The 19,112-nt window shown below is 42.4% G+C and overlaps 1 protein-coding gene across 2 annotated transcripts in view; it reads right to left on the minus strand.

Moving 5' to 3' along the window:
- Positions 1–19,112, minus strand: part of KIF5A (kinesin family member 5A) — a 165,338-nt gene that overhangs the window by 11,795 nt on the left and 134,431 nt on the right. For both annotated transcript variants that reach the window (XM_030195222.1, XM_030195221.1), the window contains 2 exons: positions 6,278–6,494; positions 6,023–6,176 (listed from right to left, as the gene is read on the minus strand). In XM_030195222.1, coding sequence (XP_030051082.1) covers positions 6,023–6,176; positions 6,278–6,494 — 371 coding nt within the window. The remainder of the gene's footprint in view (positions 1–6,022; positions 6,177–6,277; positions 6,495–19,112) is intronic.

A 19,112-nucleotide genomic window follows, 5' to 3' on the forward strand; every position in this document is an offset into this window, starting at 1 on the left:
ACTTCTGAGCATTGCAGTCTCAAAAGGCATGCAAGTCAACCACATTGATGTGAAAACAGCATTTCTTCATGGAGATATAACTGAAGACTTGTACATGGAACAGCCAACAGGTTTCATAAATACAAAACAAAGACAGCTAGTGTGTAAATTAAACAAAGGTCTTTATGGATTAAAGCAAAGTGCAAAATGTTGGAATGACAAATTGCATGAAATATTGACAAATTTAGGATTTAAGCAAGGTGAAGCAGATAAATGCTTGTACACTAGGTGCAGAAATGGACAATATGCATACATTTTAGCTTTTGTTGATGATCTGCTCATTGCATGCGAAAGTGAGCAAGAGTACAAGGACATTGTAAAATATTTAAACCTGAATGTTGAGATAAAAGAACTTGGAAATGTGTCATACTATCTTGGTATAGAAATTGAGAAACAAAATGATGGTTCTTATCTTCTAAGCCAGAAGCAGAAAAATAAATGAGCTTATTAAAGTTTAGGTATGCAAGATGCCCAAGTTGTAAGCACTCCCATGATCACTGATTTTCTGAAGGATGAAACAGTAAGAGAACCTTTACCAGATAACATCCAATATAGATCAGCCATAGGTAAGCTTTTATATCTGACTACCACATACAGGGCTGATATAGCAAATGCAGTAGGAATTTTGAGCAGAAGGGTCAGCTCACCTACTAAATCAGATTGGACTGCAGTTAAAAGGATGGTAAGGTATTTAAAAGGTACCATTGATTGTAAATTGAAGATTTCAGCCAATAGTAATCCAAAACTAATATGTTACTGTGATTCAGATTGGGCAGGGGATCATTCTGATTATAAATCCACAAGTGGATATGTGTTTATGTATGGAAATGTACAAATTTCATGGGCCAGTCATAAACAAAGTATTGTGAGTCTGTCTTCTACAGAAGCTGAATATGTGGCTGTATCAGAAGCATGCAGAGAACTGATGTGGATTGAAAAACTTTTGCTGGATTTTGGAATAGCTGAACAGAGACCAATCCAGATAATGGAAGATAATCAGAGCTGCATCAGACTGTCACAGAATGACAAGGTTCAGTCACGCACCAAGCACATCGCAACGAAATATCACAACGTGCGAGAGCTGGCGAAAGAAGAGGTCATCAGTCTAGACTATTGTCACACCAGTGAGATGACAGCTGACATCATGACCAAACCGTTACCCAGAGAACGTTTTGAGAATCTGCGAATAAAGCTTGGACTTTGTATGAATTAATAATTGCATGACAGTTATGCATGAGAAGGGGTTTGTTGGAATAATGTATTGTATTTTACATGCATTGACTGTCACCAATTTTTTCTCTGTGATTACTCTGTGACCTCTGATGTGAATTGCCTAGAGAGGTCACACCTATGCAACTTCCTGTGGGGGTTAGGCACAGCACATGGAGCTCATGGTCTCTCCTAAGCTGAGGATCTATGGTGTGAGCATCCATTACCATCTAAGCACATGGAAAGAGCTGATAATCCAAATGTATAGTATTATGTTTATATAAGCCTGTCTGAATATAAATCTAACTACAAACTGTGAGTAAACAGATGTTTTGTTACTTCACTTTAAAGTGACTCAGCAGTGAATTATTCTGGGGTGTATGTGAGAGAGATGAAGAAAAGAAATTAACATTTCTAAGCTGAAGCTGTGTGTATAACAATCTGCTAATTATTTACTACAAATAATCCAACAATTCTCTGGTGCAGTGTGAGGTTTACCTTCTGACCAAAGCTTTTATCTGACTCTCTGCATGCAAATGGTTTCTCTCCTGTGTGGACTTTCTGATGCACTTTGAGATTTACATTACAACCAAAGCTTTTACCACACTTAGAACATGTGAATGGTTTCACTTTATTGTGGGTTTTCTTGTGTATTTGGTACGTTTTGCATTTGGATGTATTTGTTTGAAAATGGACCAAAAAATAAAACATCCAAATCACAAAACATTTTTCCAAACAGCATTTTCAAAAGGAAAAGATTGACTTTTTTTTGTAGTAAATGACCTTTCTTGTTCTGATTTTTTTTGTAAAACGTGCAAATTCAGACTTAGATGTCATATTCAAAAATGCCCCTTGTGCATTTGACTTGCCCAAAGTCACAAGAAGCAGCAGTGGGAATTGAATCCATGTCGCCAGGATCAAAGCCTACTGCACTAACCATTAAGCCACTCCTCCTCTGTTTTGAATGGCTTGCATTTGGACGTCTTTTGTTCGAAAATGGACCAAAAAAAAGGATGTTCAAATCACAAGATGTCCATAATATTTTCGAACACAAAAGACAGACGTCCATCTTTTTCGAAAACGACCTTCTTTCCTGTTTGTAATTTGAACGTCTTTGTAAAACGTCCACATTCTGATTTAGACGTTTCTTTCGAAAATGCCCCTCATGGTATGCTACTTACAAGTCAGCAGAATACACAATAAAAATGTTAATATTTAAAGAAAGCTGTTCTTGAAGTCAGAAAGGTGCATGAATATGAGCTCAGCTAGGGTATGAGTAGATAGGCAAGTCCTGCAATAGTATGTGCAGCTGGTGCTAGTCTTCATGATTGTGTGATAAGCAAGTTAGTTGCTTCTTCCATTTGAGGTTTGAGAGAAGAGCCAAACTTTCACCTGAGGTAGAGATCCGAGGCGTAGCTACAGGTGGGCCCAGGCCCACCCAATCTCGGCTCAGGCCCACCCAGGCAGTCGGCAGCTCTCCGGCCCTCCTCCTCCTCCTCCCTGCCTATTGTATTGTGCATAATTTGTTTTTACTTTTTAGTTCGGGCCGGGTCCCAAGTTGATCCGGAAGTTGTCAGCAGGCCAGCAGTAGCACAGCACAGCACAATGCAGCACTGCAGCTGCACGCCCGAGCCGCTACTCCACTCCGTCACCTACTGCCCATCTGGTTTCACTGTGCTGCTTTTTGCCTGCCTTGCTCTCTCTCCCCCCGACCCCTCAGTGCACACAATGGCACTGCAGTGCTGCATAGGACAATCTGCCATGCGTGCTGGCTGCCATCAGTGTCACTTGTGGTTCCTCCATTCTGTGCCCTGCGGTGTAGCCTTTCCCCCCCAGTCCTCAGCACTACCCTGTGGTCCCACAACAGCACACACGGTGTGGGGCATAATGAGTGCTGAGCACTCTGCTCCACCTGCCACCACCAAAGCCCAGCTGCCCAGGTATTTTTATTTATTTTAACGTGTACAGTGAAGTCAGTGAGTTTAATGCTGGCTGGTGATGCTGGTGGGCTTCTGGGTGGGTGGGATCTTCATTGCCTAGGGCACAAAAAGGTGTATTTAATCATTCAAGGCAGTGAAGAGCCACCCCTACTCAGAGACCCATCATCAATAAATGTTAATACTGCCCAGGTTTAAATTTAAAAAAAGGTTGTACTATATTTGTCATAGTGCTTTGGTAGGTTTTTGGGTGGGGATGGTCTCTGCAGTGACTAGGTTAAAATTAAAAAAAAAAAGTTTTAAATTTAATGTAGGCCTGTTTCTGGGTGGAGGTGGGCTCTGTAGTGCCCAGGACATTAAAAATAAAAGTCTTATATTTAATGCTGGTGTCCAGGGTGGGGGGAGGAGATGCCAGACCATGGGAGGATGGGTATGGGGTAGGATAGGGCCGAGGCTAAGCTACAGGGGAGGGGTGAGAGGTTAGGGTAGGGCTGATGCCTATCTATGGGATGGATGGTGGGGAAGGGAAGGGCTGATTCTGGGCTACGGAGATGGATTGGGGGGGTACAGAAGGGTAAAGCTGATGCCGGGATGGATGGAGGGGGGTTAGAGAAGGGAAGGGCTGATGCCAGGTTACGGGACAATTTCTAACTTTTGGTCCTTTATTCTGTAATTGATGAGGGTTGGTCTGTGCTCTGCATGTGACCGAGTAGGTGAGAGATTCTGCTGGCATGTGGTTTGTGTGGGTGACTTGTCTGGCTTTTCCAATGGGATGCGTATTGCTGTTGTATGTATTCACTGCTGCCTATGTAAAGGTACTCTTATTGGGATTGGTGTTAAGGTTTGCAAAATAGGCTCTGAGAAGCCTCTTTGCAGGATTTAGTTTACTTCACAAAGTACCTGATAGTGAAGGTATTTTTGTTGCTAGTATTGAGGTTCTACCAGAATTTGAATACACTGTTCCTATGGAAAGCTGTAAGAAGAAACAGTCTAGCTATGTTCTGTACGCTACAGATTTCACAGCATTATTTTGTAGTATCCCAAGAAACACTTCTCATACCTCTATACCCAGTGCCCACACATATTAGCTCTGGGCCCAACCAAAAAGTCAGGTCTGGCTACACCACTGGTAGAGATAGTCTTGTGTTAAGCAAAGCCTTTCAGGAAAGTGCATTCCAGAATGGGAGAGATACTCCAGAGAAAGCTTGCTGGTGGGTGTCACATCGAGTGATGTCCTTTGGAGAAAGTGTGTTTAGGGATACTCCTTCAGAAGACCTTAGCGACCTTGGAAGTGTGTAGAGGGAGATCATGTTTTTCAAGTACTCTGACCCATTCCCTGTAGGTTCGTTATAGACCTTGAAGATCAGAGTTTTAAATTTAGGCCTGTATTGTACTGGTAGCCAGTGAAGCTTTTGCAGAAATGGTGTGAATATCTCCTCTGTTACTGGGTAAAAAGAGTCCTCCTATATATCTGTATGAGGAGGGGGCAAGTTTGTGTACTCCTGGTTAACTGACAGGAAACTGGGCAAGACTGCCTGTGAATCTTGACAGAGACTTTTGATTTTGAGGCAAACTATGCAGTAAAATTATTACAGTTCAGTTTTAACTGGAAAGGCTGGTTCTGTTGTAGTGGTTGCCTCAAACTGCTTACTGTGCTGAACAGGTGCTTGGTTGAGTTGGCAGCCTGTTCAGAGCATTGGAATATTAGATTTTGGCTGCTGTTAAGGATTGGCAGTACTTTGTCATATGTTTCCTACAATTTAACCTGTCCTCAAACAGGCGAGATTTACATCAACTCTTTTCCAGTTTCCGCCCTTCGCATGTAAGGGTTCAGAGTTCTGGAGCGAACTAAGGTGAGCATTTGTGAGCAGGGTATAAGACCTTTTATTAGTGGTACACTTTTCTCTAGGGTCTTACCTAAGTGTGTATCCCAAACATCAACCTGTTCTGACACTGTAGTATTTTCATCCACACGTGGATAGTCCAAGGCCTCTAGGAAATTCTCAGCAGTCAAATGTTTCTTTTCTTTGATCTCCTTCCAAACTCTGGGAGGTGTCATTTGTTTCAGGTGGCCCAGCATTATAATTTATAAGAAATTCTTTATTTTCCAATTGCTTGAAGAGTTATATATATATATAAAGAACAATTTTCTCGCTAAGCTAGCTTTATGAAGTCAACTTGATTACTCTGTATAAGGACCGTTGGCTGACATGCGGCATGTTTCGCTAATGCTGTGTCAGGGTTTGGTCCACGCATTGAACGACATAACTAAAATGCTATTTACATGGTGACATAAGTAGCATATAGTTATGGCGTTCAATGCGTGGACCGAACCCTGACACAGCATTAGCGAAACATGCCGCATGTCAGCCAATGGTCCTTATACAGAGTAATCAAGGGAGGGAGGGGGTTGGTGACCACTGGGGGAGTAAGGGGAGGTGATCCCCGATTCCCTCCGGTGGTCATCTGGTCAGTTCTGGCACCTTTTCAAGGCTTGGTCATGAACAAAAAGGGACCAAGTAAAGTCGGCCAAATGCTCATCAGGGCCGGCCTTCTTTTTTCCATTATCGGCCGAGGACGGCCATCTCTTAACCACGCCCCCGTCCCACCTTTGGTACACTGCTGACACGCCCCCTTGAACTTTGGCCATCCCTGTGACGGAAAGCAGTTGAAGCCGACCAAAATCGGCTTTCGATTATACCAATTTGGCCGACCTTAGTAGAAGGCCGGCCATCTCCTGATTTGTGTCGGAAGACGGCCGCCCTTCTCCTTCGAAAATAAGCAGGTTGGTTACTTGTCAAGAAATGAACAGCCATGCACATACAGTTGCTACTTACTAAGATTCAAGAGATGAACTGGAAGAGCGCTGCATGCACATATTTTGGTAATTCTGGAAGAGGCTGTTTGCGTAGCTGAAGGACTCTGGGTGGCGGACTCCATAAGGGTTGGTAGGGGAGGATGCTGGATAATGGCCAGGTCGGATTGGCTTAGCTGCAAATTACAGAAAAGCAGATACTCAGTAACACAGCTGCATCATTTCATTAGGCAGCAACAATCCACCATTTATGCTACTATCAGCCACATTCACGCACCAATCTGTGCTGAGTGCATGCGCCTTGATGAGTTCTTGTACCGCACAGCCTCCTTGATGCGGTCCACCTCCTGTTGGTAACGCCTCTTATCTTTCATGGCACCTTCCTTGGCTTCCTTCAGTGCACCCTCCAGGGCCTTAACTCTCTCAGCTGTAGCCCGAAGACGCTTTTCCAGTTTAGGAAGCTCACAGCGAAGATCTGCATTGTCACGAACCAGCTGTTGGCCAATAATTAAAAAATATAATAAAAATGAATGCACAGACAGCAATACAGTACAATACAATATAATAACATATATACTGCAAAATGCCAGATTGGTTCAAAGCGGTTTACAGTTAGATCAGCCAGGCAAATTCCTGAGAAAAAACATTACAATAGTTAAACCAAGTAAGATAAAATGAAATTAAAAAAACAAAAATTAATTATCAAAATATCGTTCAAACAAGTAAGTTTTCAGCTATTTTCTGAAGGTCATAGTCAGAAATTGATCTAAGACTTAAAGGTAAAGAATTCCAGATCTCGGTTGCTTGATAAGAGGGCAAATATGAATAAAATCAATTGGAGGAGTAGCTTAATGGTTAGAGCAGTAGTTTGAGAATCAGGGGAACTGAGTTCAGTTCTCACTGCATCTCCTTGTGACTCTGGGCAAGTCACTTAACCCTCCGTTCCCCAGGTACAAAATAAGTACCTGTATGTAATATGTAAACCACTTTGATTGTAACCACAGAAAGGTGCTATATCAAGTCCCATTCCCCAATGTTTGATATTTATTGCAGAAGGAAAATGCAAAGTCAGTTGAATAATCAACAAAAAAAATATATGAAGCCAAACTGTGGGGTATGAGATACACTGGCAAGAGTTATCACCTACAAGTGTCATTCCTCTGCCTCAGGACTGGCCAAGCAGAGAAGAAGTTTCATAAGATTCTATTAAAATATAGCACCACTCCCCAATTAACTACAGAGTGGGCACTTCAGACATTCACCATATGCTCCACTGACCTGTACAATTTGGATAATAAACATTGCATTAATATAATCACTTCAGGAGGGTGAGTCCCAAATCGCTTCAGGTAATCATGTATGAGTGAAATAATCCTTAATTTCTAACTCTCATCCCTTTTATGTTTTGCATTACTCTTTCCTTACCTCATAATCCTGATTGCCTCTATTCCAATAAGTCATGAGTTGAACCTGATGACTGAAGTCAGTTGGCACCTTTATTCAATGACCTTGCTATTTTCATTCAGTGTGGTAATGTAGCTGAATTTGATATCAGATAGTTAAACTAACTCTGGAACATCAGGCTGTGATCTTGCAGTTGCACTCTAGAATGGTTGTTTTTCAAGGCAGTTCTGGAGCTCCCTCTAGCTAGTCTGGTTATCAGGATATCCACAATGAATATGTATGAGATAGATCTGTGTGCAATGAAGGCAATACTTGCAAATGTATCTGATGTATATTCATTGTGGATATCCTGATAACCTGACTAAGAAGTACTCCTGCACCAGCTTGAGAAACATTGTTCTAAAAGACCAGGATCATGGAATATTTGCTGGCGATGATCAACAATGGTAATGACAATGATGAGAGTGCATAAATAAGAATAAAACACAGCTTGAGTTTGATCAGCAAGGTTGACTTTAGTGTAACTACTGGTAATATGACTACTTCAGCTAGAAGTTCAGCAAGCATTGTAAGCCTTGAGGGACTGACATATCCTGTGCTTACAAAGTATCCACACCAGATGTCAGGTGCATTTATCATGCATGGAGGCACCTGAACACAAGTTCTCAAACAGCACAACAGTATCACAAATCAACACCCTATATAATCAGTGGGTCAACTAATATTGGTGAGGCAGTGCAGCAAATGCCTTCCACCTCTGTCCGATCCGCATGGTTAAATGTAGGGGGTAGGGCTAAAGTAGGGAAATGGTCCCTTCTCTTCCTTTCTTTGTCTTTCTCTAAGCTTTTACATTATGATTCCAATAGGAAAAATTGTAGACTGGAAGGGTATATCAGTTGGATCCAAATTTTCGGGAAAAGCTGACCCAGTGCTGCTTTTAGCCCATTTGCATACAAAAATGCGGCAGCTCTGTTTTTTTTAAGGAATACACATTTATGCATGCAAGCAAGTAAAACCAGAACTGGATCAATCTATCGTTAAAAATGGGATTCAGTTGGCAAACCTGACCCAGATCTCTATGTGAGTATATTTTCATAGGATTAGCTTGAGGTGGCCAAAGCAAAATTATTGTATTATCAGATAGAAGTCAGTCTGAAAAGAACCACAAGAACTAAATGTGAGTTAATGTTTAGGTATCTGGCAAGGGTTTAAATCTGATGTTGCACTCTGAGTTCCAAGCCTGGACCTGAAGTCCTGGCATATTTTAGCGTTACTTCATAGATACATAGCTTTCTTCCCCTCAAAAACTCATACAAAGCATGCCATGCAAAGCAAAAGAAGGTGTGAAAGAGACCCCAGACCAGTCCTGGTTCTGGCTACCAACTGGCTTCAAGCCATCAGACACAGACTAAGCCAGTATTGCATCTGTAGACTTGTTTTTCTAATTTTTCCTGGAAAAGCAGAATTACAAATCCAAAGATGGAAAAATCAGGACCAACTCAATCTGTCCAAATGACATGAGGCACTTTGGTCACCCCAGTCATGGCAATAGTGCATTGTAATAGATGGCGACTATGAACTGGTGCTGGTGAAATCTTATGAAGGATGAGGTATGGTGACAGAGCAGAAGGGTGAAGGAATGAACCACAAACAGAAACTTAACAATCTAACTGAACAAAGATCAGCTCTGAGTAGACACCTTGGGGTAAATTTTCAAATTTGATGTCCAAGACCACAGCAATGCATATAATGTTCAACACATAAAGGTCTAGATTCTATAAATGTTGTCAAAAAATCAGTGCTGAAAAATATAAGCGCTGAGAGCAATTCTATAAAGGAACCATGCCCTTTATAAATGGCACCTAATTTAAGGCACCAGTAATTACGCTGGATGACCTTTTCAATGCTTCTCTAGAGTCGGGAGTGGTCCCGGAGGACTGGAGAAGAGCAGATGTGGTCCCTCCCAAAAAAGCGGAAGGAAGAGGTTGGGAACTACAGGGTGGTAAGTCTGACTTCTGTGGTAAGTAAATTAATGGAAACACTTTTAAAACAGAGAATAGGAAAGTTTTTGGAATCCAAAGGATTACAGAACCCGAGCCAACGTGGTTTCACTAGAGGCAGGCCTTATCATGCAAATCTGATTAATTTCCTTGACTGGGTGACCAGGCAGTTGGATCGAGGGAGAGCGCTAGATGTGGTGTATTTAGATTTTAGCAAAGCTTTTGACAAGGTTCCGCATAGACGACTAATAAATTACTACTACTACTTAGCATTTCTATAGCGCTACAAGGCGTATGCAGCGCTGCACAAACATAGAAGAAAGACAGTCCCTGCTCAAAGAGCTTACAATCTAATAGATAAAAAATAAAGTAAGCAAATCAAATCAATTAATGTGTACAGGAAGGAGGAGAGGAGGGTAGGTGGAGGCGAGTGGTTACAAGTGGTTACGAGTCAAAAGCAATGTTAAAGAGGTGGGCTTTCAGTCTAGATTTAAAGGTGGCCAAGGATGGGGCAAGACGTAGGGGCTCAGGAAGTTTATTCCAGGTGTAGGGTGCAGCGAGACAGAAGGCGCGAAGTCTGGAGTTGGCAGTAGTGGAGAAGGGAACAGATAAGAAGGATTTATCCACGGAGTGGAGTGCACGGGAAGGGTTGTAGGGAAGGACGAGTGTGGAGAGATACTGGGGAGCAGCAGAGTAAGTACATTTATAGGTTAGTAGAAGAAGTTTGAACAGGATGCGAAAATGGATAGGGAGCCAGTGAAGCAACTTGAGGAGAGGGGTAGTATGAGTAAAGTTACTCTAGGGCCCTCAGTATGGGCCCTAGAGTAACTGTCTGGATTAGGAACTGGTTGAGTGGAAGGTGACAGAGGGTAGTGGTAAATGGAGCTTATTCTGAGGAAAAGGATGTTACCAGTGGTGTGCCACAAGGTTCGGTTCTTGGGCCGGTTCTTTTTAATATTTTGGGTGTGATCATATGTGATGATCTTAAGGTAGAAAAGGTGACAGCAAAAGTTAGGATGTTTGGGTGCATAGGGAGAGGAATGGCCAGTAGGAAAAAGGAGGTGATGATGCCCCTATAAGACTCTGGTGAGACCTCACTTAGAATATTGTGTACACTTCTGGAGACTGCACCTTCAAAAAGATATAAACAGGATGGAGTGAGTCCAAAGGGTGGCTATTAAAATGGTCAGTAATCTTCATCATAAAGCATATGGGGACAAACTTAAAGATCTCAATATGTATATTTCGGAAGAAAGGCGGGAGAGGGTAGATATGATACAGACATTTAAATACCTGTGTGGCATAAACACTCAGGAGGCGAGTCTCTTTCAATTGAAAGGAAGCTCTGGGAGCATAGGATGAACGTAAAAAGGGGATGGATTCAGAAGTAACCCAACGAACTACTTATTCACAGTAAGGGTGGTGAATTAGTGGAACGGCCTCCCGGTGGAAGTGGTGGAGGCAAAAACAATATTTCAAGACAGCTTCAGACAAGTACATAGGATCTCTAAGAGAGTGATAGAGAGAGTAGCTGGCATGGATGGGCAAACTGGATAGCCTATACGGTCTTTATCTACCTACAGTTTTCTATGTTTCTATTCTGTAACATTGCGCATAAATTCTGGGAGTGCCTCTGGAACATCCCTGGCCATGAATTTACGCACTGTAGGGTTTACACACAGATCATTATAGAATACACACTGCGTGTAATTCCCAATTAAGGGTAATTAATGCCAATAATTGATCATTAGCAGCCAATTATTGGCACTGATTGGCTCATTAAAATGGTGTTAAAGGGGCGATCAAGGAGGACAAAGCCGTAGCGGAGAAATTAAATGAATTCTTTGCTTCGGTCTTCACCAAGGAGGATTTGGGGGGGACACCGGTGCCGGAAAGAATATTTGAAGCGGGGGAGTCGGAGAAACTAAACAAATTCTCTGTAACCTTAGAGGATGTAATGGGTCAGTTCAGCAAGCTGAAGAGTAGTAAATCACCGGGACCTGATGGTATTCATCCCAGAGTATTAATAGAACTAAAAAATGAACTTGCGGAGCTACTGTTAGAAATATGCAATCTGTCCCTAAAATCGAGTGTAGTACCGGAAGACTGGAGGGTAGCCAATGTTACTCCAATTTTTAAGAAGGGTTCCAGAGGAGATCCGGGAAATTATAGACCGGTGAGTCTGACGTCGGTGCCGGGCAAGATGGTGGAGGCTATTATTAAGAATAAAATTGCAGAGCATATACAAAAACATGGACTGATGAGACAAAGTCAGCACGGATTTAGTGAAGGGAAGTCTTGCCTCACCAATCTAATGCATTTTTTTGAGGGGGTAAGCAAACATGTGGACAATGGGGAGCCGGTTGATATTGTATATCTGGATTTTCAGAAGGCGTTTGACAAAGTGCCGCACGAAAGACTCCTGAAGAAATTGCAGAGTCATGGAATCGGAGGTAGGGTATTATTATGGATTAAGAACTGGTTGAAAGATAGGAAGCAGAGAGTAGGATTGCGTGGCCAGTATTCTCAGTGGAGGAGGGTAGTTAGTGGGGTCCCGCAGGGGTCTGTGCTGGGTCCGTTGCTTTTTAATGTATTTATAAATGACCTAGAGATGGGAATAACTAGTGAGGTAATTAAATTCGCCGATGACACAAAATTATTCAGGGTCGTCAAGTCGCAGGAGGAATGTGAACGATTACAGGAGGACCTTGCGAGACTGGGAGAATGGGCGTGCAAGTGGCAGATGAAGTTCAATGTTGACAAGTGCAAAGTGATGCATGTGGGTAAGAGGAACCCGAATTATAGCTACGTCTTGCAAGGTTCCGCGTTAGGAGTTACGGATCAAGAAAGGGATCTGGGTGTCGTCGTCGATGATACGCTGAAACCTTCTGCTCAGTGTGCTGCTGCGGCTAGGAAAGCGAATAGAATGTTGGGTGTTATTAGGAAGGGTATGGAGTCCAGGTGTGCGGATGTTATAATGCCGTTGTATCGCTCCATGGTGCGACCGCACCTGGAGTATTGTGTTCAGTACTGGTCTCCGTATCTCAAAAAAGATATAGTAGAATTGGAAAAGGTACAGCGAAGGGCGACGAAAATGATAGTGGGGATGGGACGACTTTCCTATGAAGAGAGGCTGAGAAGGCTAGGGCTTTTCAGCTTGGAGAAGAGACGGCTGAGGGGAGATATGATAGAAGTGTATAAAATAATGAGTGGAATGGATCGGGTGGATGTGAAGCGACTGTTCACGCTATCCAAAAATACTAGGACTAGAGGGCATGAGTTGAAGCTACAGTGTGGTAAATTTAAAACGAATCGGAGAAAATTTTTCTTCACCCAACGTGTAATTAGACTCTGGAATTCGTTTCCGGAGAACGTGGTACGGGCGGTTAGCTTGACGGAGTTTAAAAAGGGGTTAGATAGATTCCTAAAGGACAAGTCCAAAGACCGCTATTAAATGGACTTGGAAAAATTCCGCATTTTTAGGTATAACTTGTCTGGAATGTTTTTACGTTTGGGGAGCGTGCCAGGTGCCCTTGACCTGGATTGGCCACTGTCGGTGACAGGATGCTGGGCTAGATGGACCTTTGGTCTTTCCCAGTATGGCACTACTTATGTACTTATAAGTTGCACACAAAAATTAGCAATGCACACTGATTTTCACACACAACTTTTGTCACCATATATAGAATCCAGGAGAGAAAGTGGAGAGAGACTTAAAAGATCATTAGTTATCCAGGTTTCGGTGCTTGTGAGGGAGTCTATAGGATGCTGCCACTTCCCCTTAAGGATACTCCCTCACAGTATTAGAGCCACCTTAAAACCCATAATCCTGTCCAAGGGGGAAGTGACATAGAGGGGTGGAGCCAGAAGGCATGATCCAGGAAGTATAACAGCCTAGGGCACAGCTAGGTTAAGGATGACCAGATGGAAGCAGCGATGCCCAAATGCATTTGCCTCCACTGCCAATGTGTGAACTGCAACTGCTACAGTCAAGGATGATTTTCTGTTGCACTGAGTTTGATAATGTCGCTCCCTTGTTGAGAGCTCTTCACTGCATGCAAGAGAGATGTTTAAAGTTTTGTGTCTTATTCATAAGGCAATTTATGGTTCAGTATTTGTTATCTTGATTGAACAATTGAATTTTTCTTGTTTCTTGTTGCTATTTTTCACCTCACCTAGTGGCAAAAAATGTAATAAGCATTGGAAAACTTATTTTTTGTTTTTTTCAATTTCAGTATGGAACGAGTTGCCTTTGGACCTTAGGTTAGATTCTTCATATTACTTCTTTAGGAGGAGATTGAAAACCTATCACTTTGATAAATGGTTATCAGTGTAATTTTTATTTTAATTTAGGTTCATTGTATTTCTTTTTGTTTTCTCTTGTTTATTTCTTTTAGCTTGTTGCACTTATATTATGCTCTGTAATGGCAGTTTTAAAATTTGTAAACCACTTAGGACCTGTTTGGATTTTGCGGTATATAAATCTCTGGATTAGTTTAGATTAGGTAGGCTAAATTCAACTTGGAACCTTGCAACTTTGGATTTTTGACCCAAGTAACTGCTAGAGACTACATAGGTAACTCTGGGGAACCGGGCCAGAGACAAGTAAAGTGTGCTCCTGTGCTGAGTGACAGTAGTGTAAGCTGTGGCCTTGCAGGAGCAGGCCACTGAAGAACCTTGTTGTGTAAGGTTGCCAACTGGATCCAGATTCGCCCAACAGGGATGATCCAGTCCTGGGTTTAACTCAATGCATGCAGGGACTTGTAGTCTTGCCTTTCTTAGGGGATGCAGTGGGGAAATCAGAACTACAAGTCCCTGCGTGTAATGGAGTAAGCCTACATAATCTAAACTAATCCAGAGATTTATATACCGCAAAATCCAAACAGGTCCTAAGTGGTTTACAAATTTCACCCCTGTCATGCAAATCTGGATACAGTTGGCAACCTTAAGGAACATTTTTGTGTTTATTTTCTTTCCCCTACATGTGAATGGAACAGGGCCCCTTCCTGATGCTTATAATAAATACTTTACTTGCACCCATTGTATGAATCCAGTTTGTCCTGGCTTCAGGCCCGCCCTCGTTTATTTTATCATAGTGCTGAGACTTCCCACTTTTAGATAAATTAACTACTAGATGGCTACAACAGAAGGAGCAATTAGGTTTTACCTGATAATATTTTTTCCTTGGGTCCCTCTAAACCAGTTGAGATCCATAGGCATACACTCTTCTGCTAGCAGATGGAGACTTAGAACTATTAGTTCAATATCTTTCACACTGAAAGGGTTTTATGCAGTCCACAACTAGTCATTTTTTCTTTAACAAAACACAGATGCAATTAATCCCCTCATGAAGCAGGGACAATAAAATACAGAGAAAAAAATATATAACTCTTAGAAATACCCCTAGCTCCTACCTCTGAACATATTCTTCTTGACCTACCACATTTAACTACAGGTGGGTTCTGGACTGGTCTGGAAGGACTCAAGGAAAGAAAATTAGCAGGTAAGACCAAATTTCTCCTTCCTCATCATTACTCCAGACCAGATCCAGACAAACCCGCTGTCAAGACACTAGCCCTGAAGGCCACATCATGACATGCCTGCACATCTAATCAATAGTGATGCACAAAGGAATGCAATGACAACCATGTAGGCACCCTGCAAAATGTCCTTTGATGGAATTAGTCTATACTTCACCCATGAAACTGCTTGTGCCCTAGTAGAATGCATTTTCAGGGCTACAGACACCTGCTGCCTTCAAACAATGTATGTTGATGTTATGGCTTCTTTAATCCATTGTGCCACTGTGGCCATTTCTCCTAACACCCAGACAACGTCTCTGCTTTGTCTCCTTCCTCCTTAGACACTGAGAATGAAATTGATTAACATGGAAAAGAGAAACCACCTTAGAAAAAAAGGAAGGTACCAGACATAACACTACCTTTTCATGAGACATCACCTGAAAAGGCTTTTAATATGTACCAGGTTTAAATCCCATGGAGAACCTATTAGCCTCTGAGGGGGCCTGAAATGCTTTACCCCTTTAAGAATACAAGACACATCCAGATGAAGCATGCCCTTGTACCATGCCCTTGTAACATGCTTGCAGCTGCCAGCTGCACCTTTACAGAAGCCAGTGCCAAACCTTTGTTCAGGCCATCCGGCAAAGAAGTCCAGAATTTCTCCCAAAGGCAGGCAGAGCTCTGAGGTCTCAATGCATGGTTGAGATGATAGTGCAGGAATGATGGATTTAGATTTGTTAAGAACTGGGTGACATTCTGGGAAAGGGGGAGCCTATTCCAAAAACATGGAATCTACCTCAACCGGGATGGAACCAGGCTGCTGGTGCTAACTTTAAAAAGGAGATAGAGCAGCTCTTAAATTAGAATGGGGAGGGAAAGCTGACAGTCACCCAGGAGCACATGGTTTGGTGTGGAGTATCCTTGAAGGATACTATTGAAACAGGACACGTAGGGAATCCCAATACAGAGATTTCAACAATGGTGGGAAAAAAGCCAGGAATGTTTAAAGGGAGAGCAGAGTAAAGGATTAAAATTATCCCCATCAACTTCTAAGCAGCTTGTAGATGCAAGGAAAAAGCACAATTTGAATACAGTGGTGGAAATAAGTATTTGATCCTTTGCTGATTTTGTAAGTTTGCCCACTGACAAAGACATGAGCAGCCCATAATTGAAGGGTAGGTTATTGGTAACAGTGAGAGATAGCACATCACAAATTAAATCCGGAAAATCACATTGTGGAAAGTATATGAATTTATTTGCATTCTGCAGAGGGAAATAAGTATTTGATCCCCCACCAACCAGTAAGAGATCTGGCCCCTACAGACCAGGTAGATGCTCCAAATCAACTCGTTACCTGCATGACAGACAGCTGTCGGCAATGGTCACCTGTATGAAAGACACCTGTCCACAGACTCAGTGAATCAGTCAGACTCTAACCTCTACAAAATGGCCAAGAGCAAGGAGCTGTCTAAGGATGTCAGGGACAAGATCATACACCTGCACAAGGCTGGAATGGGCTACAAAACCATCAGTAAGACGCTGGGCGAGAAGGAGACAACTGTTGGTGCCATAGTAAGAAAATGGAAGAAGTACAAAATGACTGTCAATCGACAAAGATCTGGGGCTCCACGCAAAATCTCACCTCGTGGGGTATCCTTGATCATGAGGAAGGTTAGAAATCAGCCTACAACTACAAGGGGGGAACTTGTCAATGATCTCAAGGCAGCTGGGACCACTGTCACCACGAAAACCATTGGTAACACATTACGACATAACGGATTGCAATCCTGCAGTGCCCGCAAGGTCCCCCTGCTCCGGAAGGCACATGTGACGGCCCGTCTGAAGTTTGCCAGTGAACACCTGGATGATGCCGAGAGTGATTGGGAGAAGGTGCTGTGGTCAGATGAGACAAAAATTGAGCTCTTTGGCATGAACTCAACTCGCCGTGTTTGGAGGAAGAGAAATGCTGCCTATGACCCAAAGAACACCGTCCCCACTGTCAAGCATGGAGGTGGAAATGTTATGTTTTGGGGGTGTTTCTCTGCTAAGGGCACAGGACTACTTCACCGCATCAATGGGAGAATGGATGGGGCCATGTACCGTACAATTCTGAGTGACAACCTCCTTTCCTCCGCCAGGGCCTTAAAAATGGGTCGTGGCTGGGTCTTCCAGCACGACAATGACCCAAAACATACAGCCAAGGCAACAAAGGAGTGGCTCAGGAAGAAGCACATTAGGGTCATGGAGTGGCCTAGCCAGTCACCAGACCTTAATCCCATTGAAAACTTATGGAGGGAGCTGAAGCTGCGAGTTGCCAAGCGACAGCCCAGAACTCTTAATGATTTAGAGATGATCTGCAAAGAGGAGTGGACCAAAATTCCTCCTGACATGTGTGCAAACCTCATCATCAACTACAGAAGACGTCTGACCGCTGTGCTTGCCAACAAGGGTTTTGCCACCAAGTATTAGGTCTTGTTTGCCAGAGGGATTAAATACTTATTTCCCTCTGCAGAATGCAAATAAATTCATATACTTTCCACAATGTGATTTTCCGGATTTAATTTGTGATGTGCTATCTCTCACTGTTACCAATAACCTACCCTTCAATTATGGGCTGCTCATGTCTTTGTCAGTGGGCAAACTTACAAAATCAGCAAGGGATCAAATACTTATTTCCACCACTGTATATACAAATGTTAGAAGCCTAAAAAATAAGATTGGAGATTTTATATAGCACTAATGAAGAGTAAATATAATAGGCATCTCAGAGACCTGGTGGAAAAAGGACAACCAATGGAACACGATGTTAATAAGGTACAAATTATATCACAGTGATAGAGTGGATCAAATTGGTGGGGGGATTGCGCTATATGTTAAAGAGGGAAATTGAGTCAAACAAAATAAACATAGTACATGTAACAGATAGCAGCGTGGAATTCATATGGATAGAAATTCCATGTGTGAAGGGAAGGAGTATACTGATAGGTCTGTCCTTCCATCTCCAAAGCCAGAATGAACAGACAGATGAAGAAATGTTTACAGAAATTAGGAAAGCTAGAACATTTGACAACAGTATAATAATGGGTGATTTCAATTACTCCACGAACACAAGGAATCTGTAGAATTCTAACGTCACTTCAAAAACAACCACTTCTACAGTAATATTCTGTATCAGGAGGATTGCCTCAAAAATCTAAAGTGGAGAAAAAAGACCTCAGTAGAAAAGGAGACACAACTAATTGTAAGGCATGCCTTCATTATAAAGGTGGCTTACTATAATAATCAGTCATTAAAAAAAACTCTGACTTTAAGCTCCGAGGCTGTCATAGAGGCTGGTAAGTCATATTTTTATTCACATTTTTGAATGGTTGGAGGGGATCAGTGACCACTGAGGAGGTACTGGGGGATTACCCCTGATTCCCTCCAGTGTTCATCTAGTCATTTAAGGCACCTTTTTGTGCCTTATTCATTCTGAAAACAGGTCTAGACCAAAACATCTTAGTTTTAGTCCTGTTTTGTTCCATTATGGCTTTAAAATGTCCAAATGTTAGGCATGCCCTAATCCCATCTTTGAAATGCCGCCAACACATCCCCTTGTAATTTGGACGCACTGCAGATGAATTGCATAGATAAACGTCTGAAAAACAGGTTTCAAAAATACCAATTTGTACATTTTGAGAAGAAAAACGCCCAAATGGTGCTTTATGACACTTTTTGGACATGTCTTTTCTCTTTTGAAAATTAGCTCTATGGTAACCTATGGAACTCTGCAAGTCTAAGGGACAGATACTCAAAACTCTGGTGCCGGAATAGCGCAGAAGAACAGCTCCCTAAGCTCAGCACTAATGAGATGCAAATATAGGCACACATAGCACTGAACATTAGGGAGTTCAGGGGGAGGACTGTGCCTGGCAAATGCGCACAAGAGTTGTGCGTTTAGCACAGCTCTTGAACACATGCCCAGAATGTCAGAGGGGAGAGAAGGGAAGAAGAGGTGCTGATCACCCCTTTTGTTCTACTCAAAGTAAAGGTAGAATGCCAACAATGAAGAGAGGTCTGGTTTAAATGTCACATTTATTTCTAGTCTGGACTTGCTCTTTTTTAATCCTAAAACTATTGTTCTGTGCACACTTCCACATTTCTCTACATCTTCACAAGATACACAGCAGTTAGCTCTTCACCTTTC

This window comes from Microcaecilia unicolor, chromosome 3 (assembly GCF_901765095.1).
Source record: "Microcaecilia unicolor chromosome 3, aMicUni1.1, whole genome shotgun sequence".
Taxonomy (NCBI): Eukaryota; Metazoa; Chordata; class Amphibia; order Gymnophiona; family Siphonopidae; genus Microcaecilia; species Microcaecilia unicolor.